This window comes from Monodon monoceros, unplaced genomic scaffold (genome assembly GCF_005190385.1).
Source record: "Monodon monoceros isolate NGI ecotype Baffin Bay Population unplaced genomic scaffold, NGI_Narwhal_1 Contig4285_ctg1, whole genome shotgun sequence".
NCBI classification, from domain to species: Eukaryota; Metazoa; Chordata; class Mammalia; order Artiodactyla; family Monodontidae; genus Monodon; species Monodon monoceros.
Genome location: NW_021700178.1, coordinates 189,146 through 198,953, shown reverse-complemented (window position 1 = coordinate 198,953; position 9,808 = coordinate 189,146). Strand labels below are relative to the sequence as shown.

Here is a 9,808-nt window from a genome sequence, read left to right as displayed (position 1 = left end):
AATTATACAAACAATAATTGGCTTTCTTGAGAACCTGCCGTTCTTCGCCCTTGAGCGCAAAAGCAGCACAAAGTTCCCACCATTGTTTTGATTATACTGAAGTAGCACAAGGACATTTCCTTGCGTTCCCACCACTCTGATTAGACTGAGGACATCTCATGGATCAGTGCCCAAAGCACTCAATGCTTCTTTGCAGGCCCCCGGTTTGCCGCGGGGGGGCTCAAAGCATTCAGGACTGTTCACAGCTCTGGCTTATTCACATGCCCCCGGTTTGCCGGTGGGGGGGGCGGGGCTCAAAGCAATCAGGACTGTTTGTAGTTCTGGCTTATTCGCCAGCCCCCAGTTTGTTGGGGGGGGGGCCTCATGGGTCATGTCTCCTTTCCATGTTCTCAGTTATTCCAGAGGACGTCTGGTTAATGTATAATGCAGATGCACATTGCCCATTGGGGAGGGCCCAGTACGGGTAGGGAGTATGTTATGCTTAAATTTTCTTATCCTGCCTTAAAACATAAGATCTCCCCCAGGGCTATTGTGTCCCGTTCTCTCTTCCCGGCTGGAGTCACTAGAGCGCCTAGGGACATGTCATGCCTGGCAATGGCCAGAGCTTCTTCCACTAGGGGAGGGCTGGTGCTGCTCTGCAGGCAAACAGGAGGCCCGTGAGGGCAGGTCCATGCTGGAAAGGTAGTGTTGTGTGGCTCACTGCACCTGACAATGAGAGGACAGGCTGGTGCGCCCGACAGAAACCCAGTGGGCTCCTGCTGTACACTCGTCCCGAGAGAGGGGTTTCTGGGGAAAGAGAAGGGCCTTGTGTCCGTCATTTCATACAACTCTGGTCTGGAGACCATCAATAAGAGTAAATAAGAAAATTCCTGCTCACACAGGAATGATGAATCAGCCATACACGGACTGAGCACTGACTGTATACCCACTGTCTCACAATGAGAGGACAGGCTGACAGTATAGGTCCCTGGACTCTCCCTCAGCACCTCATATCCCCACAGACCAAGGCGGAGCCTGCAGAGCACAGAGTGGGCACCGACTGGATATGTGCAGCCTACACCTGTACTGCAGCCTCTCCAGAGTACAGGTATGCCACTCTACTCTAGGGGCGCAGGAAAGCAGTTGCAATGGAAAAAAAATTTGGAGACCGTCCGTAGTTAGCTTTCTTGGTTCATCAAAATTTTATTAACAAAACCAGAGTGGGGGAGGCAAAGGTACGGAGACTCCGCAAGCCCTCCCAGGCACAGAGAACAGAGAGGCAGAAGAACAGACAAGGACGTGAGAAAGTTCTGAGGCCCTGTGGTAAGGGCAAACAGGCGGTCAAACGGTGCACGGGCACAGGCAGAAACTCAGGGACTGTGGGAGGAACATGAATGGCAAACCAGACAAATGGGGGCTCCGGGGCCGCTCCCGCCCGCACCGCAGGGCGGGAGGGCGTCTGGACCGCTGGGGCTCAGCGGTCGGCGCTGGAGCGCAGGTCGGTCGTGAGCGGGTCGTGCTGGATGGTTTGGTGCAGCATCAGGGCCAGTAAGCCCGCCCGGTTGGTCATGGCGGTGCGGACGTTGCGCTCTTGCTCAAACAGCTCGTCTAGCTTGTACCACTGCCGGGGGAGCAGGGGGAGCCGTGACAAGGGGATCCCCGAGCCACCCCCACTCCCCCCGCATCCGCCGCCGAGACCTACCACGCGCACGCGCTCCAGGTCCACCTCGGCACGCCGCAGTTTCTCCCAGCAGTAGTGGCGGTTGCACTGGCGCTTGGGCAGGCGGCAGAACTCACCCGTGAGCTCAAAGACGTCACGTACAAGGGGGCACCCACATACCTCGTCAGCTGGCACCTGCGGGGAGACCGGGGTGGGCGTGAATGCGGAGCGGCGAGGCCGGGAGGAGGACAGGAGTGGGGGCCGGGGGGTGGGAAGGAAAGGCGAGGTGGGGGGAGTAGGAAGGGATGCAACAGGGAAAGGAGAGGCACGGAGGGCGAGGAGGCAGGGCAAGTGGGGGCTGTGGAAGTGGGCCGGCAGGAAGAAGGGAAGCGGGAGAGGGAGGAAGGGAGAAGTGTGGCCCGGGGGGAAGGGAGGGGGACAGAATGGGGAAAGCTGAGGGAAAAGCTTACTTTGGGGTCCCGTGAGTGCTCGGGGCACAGCACCTGGAGCCGCTTGCAGTATGTCTTGCTCTGAGGATTGTAGACGTCGCAGAAGAGTCGTGTGGCCCTGGGGGTGTGGAGCAGAGAAGGTAGCAGAGAAGGTAGCAGAGGAAGCGGAGGGTGGCGCCCAGACCCGGCCCCGCTAACCCCCGCAGTCCCACACTCACCCCTCGATGCGGGTCGGGTACATGGACCCAAAGGACGTCTGGCTTTCGTACTGGAGGGGTGAGCACAAACGGAGGGACTGTGGATGTGCGCCGCATGCCCTCGCGAGACAGCACCCCCGCCCCCAGGGACCCAGGGATGTCCCCACACCGTCCACCCCCTCAGGCCAACACCCTGACCTTGGCATAACAGCGCTCCATGTGGCGCAAGGCAACACGTGGGTTGATGGGGTGCCCGCAGGAGACACAGAAGATCTGCAGGTCCGTGTCATCGCTGTCACCCTCATTGCTCTGCACGGGGTGGAGGAGACGATGAGGCCAGGCGGGAGCAGGTACTGGGCCCTGCGCCGCTGCTGCACCCGTGCCTGCTCACCTCCTCGTCCTCGCGCACAGCCTGCTGTTTGGCCCGCAGGATAATGGCCTCGAGCTCGTGGAATCGGCGCTCCATTTCCTGAAGGCGGGTGCGGGCGCTCTGCTGCTCCCGGCGGATGCGTTCGAGCAGCTTCTTGCCGTGCTCCTCAGCAATGCAGGGGCTCTGCTGCCACTGCTGGATGCGCTGGGGGAGGATCTCGTAGATGCGGCTGCAGGGAGGCAGTGAATTGGGTGAGCAGAGAAGGAGGCAAGGCAGCAAGGTGAGCAGTGTGATCCAAGGGCGCAGAGCAGATGGGTGACTCAGTGGTGAAAGGTAAGGAACCAGGTGACTGAAGGGCAGATGGCTGGGCGGACAGACAGACAGATGCGGGAGCAGGTGGATGGCCCGGTGGGTGCTGGGTGACTGAATGGTGACTGACTGGCAGACACACAGGGGGCTCTGGCCATGCCCCACCCTGTACTCCCTGACTCCCCTGAACCCTCCAGCAATGACTCACTTGGCTGCCAGCTTCATGCCGCAGTCGTCTGAGCAGTACTTGGAGCCGGGCTGGGCAGCGCGCACACAGCCAGGGCCCAGGCACTGCGGCAGCGACGCAGGGTCCTTGGCGTCAGTGCGCTCCGGGTGTTTCCATTTGTCCTTGTGCTTCTGCTTCTGCCGATGCCGCTTGTATCTTTCTTCCTTCTGTGGGACAAGATGGGCCAGGGCAGGGCGCAGCTGAAGTCAGCCCCGCACCCCTGTTTCCCCCTGCACCCCAGCCCTTCAGCCCCTGACCTTCGCCCTCCCTCCCCACACCCACTGCACCCTCTCGGTCACCTTCTTCTCAGACTTCTTCTCCCGACGCTTCACGTGCTTCACTTTCACTGCCCTCTTCCGCAGCGCAGGGTCCAGGAACGGGGACTCCTCCGTGTCACTCATCCAGGGCTGCAAGTGAGGCACACGCTGATTCGCCTGCTCCACTCGTGACTTCCCTACCACCTGCTCGGTCCCCACGTCAGTATTCCATACCCTCTGCCTCCTCTCTCCTCATCATGGATACTCTCTGCTTCTGTAACCACTACCCTTCCACATGGGACGCTCTGTCTACTCACCAGGCCATGGTCATCAAAGGCCCCTGCACAGAAGTCCTGGTACAGGTCAGGGTCCAGTGGGAGGTCCTCGTCCGAGAGTGGCTCGGGTGTAGCCGTAGCCTCAGGCAGCTCCTTGACTGCTGCTGCTGCCACTGCCCCCTCGTCCTCGCGGATGCGCCCCAGCTTCTGCGATGGCTGTGGCTGCTGCTGGGTGGGCAGTGGCCGGCGAGGCCTTGGCAGGGACTCTGAGGGCATCACCGGCGAGAGCTGCAGGGCAGAATCTCAGGACTGGCCCTGACCGCCCTGCCCGCAGGCCCCGCCCGCCCTGGGGGGCTGGACTCACCGAGGAAGGGAAGTACTTGTACGATTCCTGTGCCGGCAGGAGGAAGGCCCAGGTCAGCCCCAGGTGGGTGGAGGGGGCCCTGCCCTAGCCCTTCCCACAAGTGCCCGACTCCACCAACTAGCCCCACCTCGCCTCCCTAGACACACCAGCGCCCCCCGCCCCCCATCGCCAGGACATGCTCGGCCCTGCCCCAGCTGCACTGACACGTCTGACCACCTAGGAACGCCTGGCCCTACCCTGTGCATCTGGGGTTGCGGACTCCCCTGCTAGCCCAGCACACCTGGTCACGACCCACTCGTCTGAACCAGCCAGGTCCCTCCCCACCTGTCCGTATGCGATTAGGCCCCACCTCACCCGGCCCACCCATCCTAGCCTCAATCAGCTCTTCCCAGACATCCTGGCCCCCCACCTGACCCTGCCCAGCTCTGCCCATGCTCACCCGGGCCCGAAGCTGGCACTGACGCAGCCGGCACTTCTGCCGGATCTTGTTGGGGCCCCCAAACTTCTTCATGTCTCGGCAGAAGTCACAGTGGCCACAGTCCTCGGTGCGCCGGCAGGCCTCACACTCCCCACACATACGGGCTGACCGTTTGATCTGCTGCTGCTGCTGGTGATGCTAGCAAGAGGCGCCCGCAACACAGCTCAGGAACCGAGCAGGGCCTGAGATGGGATCACCTCCCCTAACCCAGCCGTCGCGGCCACTCACCTGGCTGGGTGTGGCCACCAGGGGCTGTGGAGAGGCTTTGTGGGGCGAAGCAGAGCCCCGAGCAAGCATGGCCCCAACCCCTGTCCCTGACCCCGCCCGGCGCTGCAGGTCCAGATCCGGGGCAGGTCTCTTGCGCCCTCCACCCTCATCCCGGGGCTCACTGCCGTCTCGCTCAGTGCTGTCCCGCTCCCGTGACTTCTTGTGCCGATAGCGGATCTCCAGCTTGGGGTCCTTCTCTGCGGGGTAGAGGGTGGAGCCAGCGTGGGTTGGCACCGGGGGACGCGGATGGCACCAAAACTCTTTCTTCCTCTTCTCTCCTCTTCGGTCCCACCCGCCTGTTCTGTCTCCCTACTCGAGGGCAGAGCTGTCCCTTCCGGTGGAGCTTTCTATCACAGCTCACGATGGAGCCTCCATTCCGGCTGAGCACTGACCAACAATCACTCTGCCCACAGACACAGATCACTACTCCCCGTGAGCCACCCTCCCATTAAGGCTTCTCCTTCTCCTCCCTGGCGGCCCCAGCTGCCTGCCCTGTCCACTCCGGCCCCTCACCTCGGCACTCCCGGCAGTACCACTCCCGGATGGCCTTGGCCATCTTCTCAGTGATCCGGATGCAGTCCCCATGAAACCACTCATTGCAGTTGTCACAGCCGCTGCGGAGCATGGGGCGAGTGAGGGAGATGTGAGGGGCCAGACCCATCGGCCTCTCCCCACCCGGCCAGGTGTCCATCCCGCCCACCGCTCCGCGGCTCACATCATGAAGCAGTTGATGTCTGGTTTGCGGCAGATGCAGTATATGGGCGCGTTTTCCCCGTTCTCTGACTTGCTGTCCTCCCCGGCATCTGGAGGCTCTGGGTCTGAAGCATCCGCCTCCTGTGGGAGCCCCCAACATGGCTCCTTAGAGAACCCCCATCATGATGCCTCATCCCTCCAGTACAGCTCCATCACGGCTCACCACAGACCTCAACAGTCTGCCAATAGACTTCCCACCATGGCTCCTCATAAATCTCTCCACCATAGTCCCCACAGACCACCCCCCTCACTCACCGCTGACACCCCCTTAGCCTGCTTATAAACCCCCATCACTCTGCCTCTGAACTTCCAACCGCTTACCCCACTGACACCCCATCACTCTATTCACCCACTGAGCCAGCTGCTGCCCGTTACAGACACCGCATCACTCACCACATTTTGCCCTCGTCATGGCATCTCACAGACCCCCATCACCGGGTCTCAAGACAGCACGGTTCCCCTCAGATCCTCCGTTACTAACCTCACAGACAACCCCGCCCCCCTAGAGCCCCCGATACAGACACATCACGGCTCACTCCAGACTGCCCAGCACAACACTTCGCAAAGCCCTCATCACTCCGCACAAAGAACCCCCCATTCGGACCCCCACGAAACTACCACTAAACTTCCATTACGGACCCGCATAATGGCTCATCACATAACTCTCAGACGGTTCACACACGAGTAAAAAAATCTGACCAGCAGACCCCCATCATTCTAAGGCTCAAAACAGTCCCCCGCCCCATTCTGCCCACTGACTCCCGTTATGGTTCACCACAAACCCCCATGCGTCTGCCGATGGACACCACCATTTCCAGCCCCACTGACCTTTACCGCCGACTCCCTCGTAGGACCTCGTACTTACCATCTCTCTGCTCACAGCTCACCCCTTCACGAACCCCGCCAGCGACCCGCGAACCTACACAGACCCTCAGCGTCGTCCCCGGCCGTTGCAAAAGCGCCCACCAGCACTTCCGGTTTTGGTCGCGCCTCCCAGGCACTACTGCGCAGGCCCAGTGCGTCGGCTCCGCGACAAACAAGTCGGTCGCCCGCCTAGAGCTCCGAAAGTCTCTCAGGCGCCGCCATCTTGACTACTGAGACCGTACGGCGGCGAGTCCATACATTCTCAGGAAACATGGCCACGCCTGTATTTCTGGACGCCTCCATCTTGGAGTCTGATTCCGTAAGATGGCGTAGTCCGTACGTTCACTAGCAACACATGGCAGCGTGCTAATCGGCTTCCGAGAGGGCGCCGCCATCTTGGCGGTCGATTCCGGCGCCAGCAGCTGGTACTGCCTAGATGTTCACAGGGAAAGGGGCCCGCTTTAGGAACACTACCTGGATTAAGTCGCTCTCATATCACCGTAAAATCATTTTTCCCTTCTGCATGTACTAATCGGCGCCGGCATACTGTGTGCCTTACGCTGGGAAGGAAAGCAGTCCCTTTGTCATATGCCTCCCACATTACCTCTGATTGAAGAAATCTTTGTATATTGGGGGCTGGGGAAGCCAGTCAGGCTTATACCTGATGTGGCCTGAACTTTATGTAAACTGGAACAGCCTGATTTACGGTCTGTCAAATATATGTTGTACATTTGTTTTAACCATTACAGTAAAGCATGCCCACTGTGACAATAGGGAGAAATGCTTCCCTTCCTATGACACCGATGCTAGTATTCCTTGGAAGATAAAGTTCCCGTCCCAGATGCCAAGGTCATGCTCACTCACTGTGTATCTGATAATTTGTAACTATACATCTCTGTTGAAACCTTGAAGGAATGTACCTCTGTCATGTCTGATATATGTTCTTTGTTCTGACATGGTATAAAACTGCTGAAATGGGCTTCCCTGGTGGTGCAGTGGTTGAGAGTCCGCCTGCCGATGCAGGGGACGCGGGTTCGTGTCTCGGTCCGGGAGGATCCCACATGCAGCGGAGCTGCTGGGCCCATGAGCCAAGGCCGCTGGGCCTGCGCGTCCAGAGCCTCTGCTCCGCAACGGGAGAGGCCCGCGTACCGCCAAAAAAAAAAAAAAAAAAAAATTGCTGAAAACGATGCTTCTCTGGAGTGTTTTCTTCTTCAGTGGATGGAGGCTGCACTCCTGGGCCAGTCCTCATCTTGGAGCAAATAAAACTCTCTTATATTCTTTAATATAGATTGTTTATTGATATCTGTGTTGCTACCTTCCACCACTCTTTCCAGCTGTCACACTCCTCCCAGCAGTTCCTTAGCCAGGCCTCGCAAGATGATTCAGCCTCTGGGCCTCTACAGCAGCATTCATCCATCAGAATTAGTCCAGAGCAACAATCGATGGCCATAAATGATGGTGACCTGACCATCTCTGGTGAGAATGGTTGGACCAAAGTAGACTTTGAAATCAGGGACCACCAGCTTCACCAAGTCTTCCTCTGACCACACACAATGGGTCTGTCACTTGGGGTGCTTAGCCAATGAACACACCAAGAACTTTCAATTAAAGCAGAAGCATTTATTACTTGTTTATTACTAGCGACAAGTAAGGAGACAGGGAGATAGCTCTCAAAGCACTGTGTCAAAAAAAAAAAAAAAAGGGACTTGCCTGCTGGTAAAACTCTGTGCTTCAAATGCAGGGGCCATGGGTTCGATCCCTGGTGGGGGAAATAGGATCCCACATGCCACGGGGGGGGGAAAAAAAAAAAAAAAAAAAATCACTGTGTCCCTGGGGAGTTTTAAGCCTGGGGAAGGCATGATCATGATAATGAGGCAAAGGTTACTCTAGGTTGCCCAAAACTGCAAGTAAGTAGGTGCTTGGTTACTTGTTCTCACTGTGGTATCTTGTTTACTGGAATGCACTGTAACCTTTTTGGACCATCTGGTGTCTGCAGCTTTCTGCAAATTAATGGCTAGTTTCTGCAAAACAAAGCACACTTTGGTTTAACCCCATCTCATCCCTACTGCTGCCTAGCTGACACCCACCACTACCGGAGCATAGATTTCCTCAATTCCTGGTGATGTCCCCTTTGGTTCTCTTGTTTCATATGTATTTAGTATTCTCTCCTATAAAGTTAATTTTTAAAATTTTTTAAAAAATTATGTATAATCAAAAATCTGTACAGATCAGAGAGCTAGACATCTCTTCAGGGTAATGCTCTAACCTGGGCAACCATGAAAATCAAGTGGGGTACAAAACGTCAGTACACCTGCCCCCCTCCACACACACACTGGATACGGAAGTTGTGGTCATTATAAATGTCCACATGTCCACGTTCAAAGTCAAAATGACTTTCTTTCAGGTTGAGGAGAAGGGTCTGGGGAAAATGAAAGTTTTCACCCTTGGCTGAGAGTTTTTCTGGCTTTCTTGGCTCTGGACATAGTAGCAACTTTTTTGCTATTCGTGGTTTAGACTTGATTTTTTTTTCACCTTTCCTAAACATTTTTACTCATGGTCTCTTCCACACTGTCACAGACACCAAGACACAGAGGCTACAACATGGGTTCTGTGACCTCCTCCCCAAAGGGGTTTTTAACCCGCTAAACAGAGACCTTCAGATCCAGCATAAGACTTGCCTCATTTTTATTTATTAATGTAGAATTAATCTTAATTGGATTGTAACTTATTTTAATTAATATAATTTAATTTTTAATTTAGTTTTTCATTTAATGTATTAAATTAACTTTAGTATAGTTGAATATGTGTTGGTAAGGTACTTAGATAAATTTATTTTATTACCATCAATTAATGAATTTTATATAATTCAATTTTAATTTTATTACAGTTTGATGTAGGAAAATAAGTTTAAGGCAATATAGTTCAAGTTTAACTGAAATTTAATTACTCAAATTAAATTTAATTTAACGTAATTGAATTTGGATTTATTAAATTTAATTTGGTTTAAAACAATTTAATATTAATTTAATGTATTAAATTCAATGTCTTGTGTATTTTTTAATTTCAATTTAATTTTGGTTTAATTTAGTATATTACATTTTATTTCATATGGTGTAATTTAGTTCATTCAATTTAATTTTACATATTTAAATTTTAATTCAAATTCACCTTAATTCATTAAACTAAAATTTTATTATGTAATTAATTACACTGAGTTAACTAAATTTATAGTCAATTACTATATTTTTGAAATATAATTTATTAAATTAAATATGATTTATTTAATTAAGAAAAAACAGTGACAAAACATAAATTACCCAAATCATGAATGCAAAAGAGCCATCAGTACAGATCCTACAG

At 54.4% G+C, this 9,808-nt stretch overlaps 1 protein-coding gene across 1 annotated transcript; it reads right to left on the bottom strand.

The window, feature by feature from the left end:
* Window positions 1-1,157: 1,157 nt before the first annotated feature.
* LOC114886047 (CXXC-type zinc finger protein 1) lies at window positions 1,158-6,664 on the bottom strand. Its single transcript, XM_029206584.1, has 15 exons — window positions 6,450-6,664; window positions 5,547-5,665; window positions 5,345-5,445; window positions 4,793-5,028; window positions 4,526-4,702; window positions 4,087-4,113; window positions 3,765-4,010; window positions 3,490-3,597; window positions 3,173-3,357; window positions 2,677-2,884; window positions 2,484-2,594; window positions 2,307-2,356; window positions 2,110-2,206; window positions 1,682-1,834; window positions 1,158-1,600 (listed from the first exon to the last, which is right to left on the bottom strand). Exons 1-15 carry the CDS (start codon window positions 6,450-6,452, stop codon window positions 1,454-1,456), a joined length of 1,968 nt encoding a protein of 655 aa, XP_029062417.1. The 5' UTR covers window positions 6,453-6,664; the 3' UTR covers window positions 1,158-1,453.
* Between the last annotated feature and the right edge of the window lie 3,144 nt (window positions 6,665-9,808).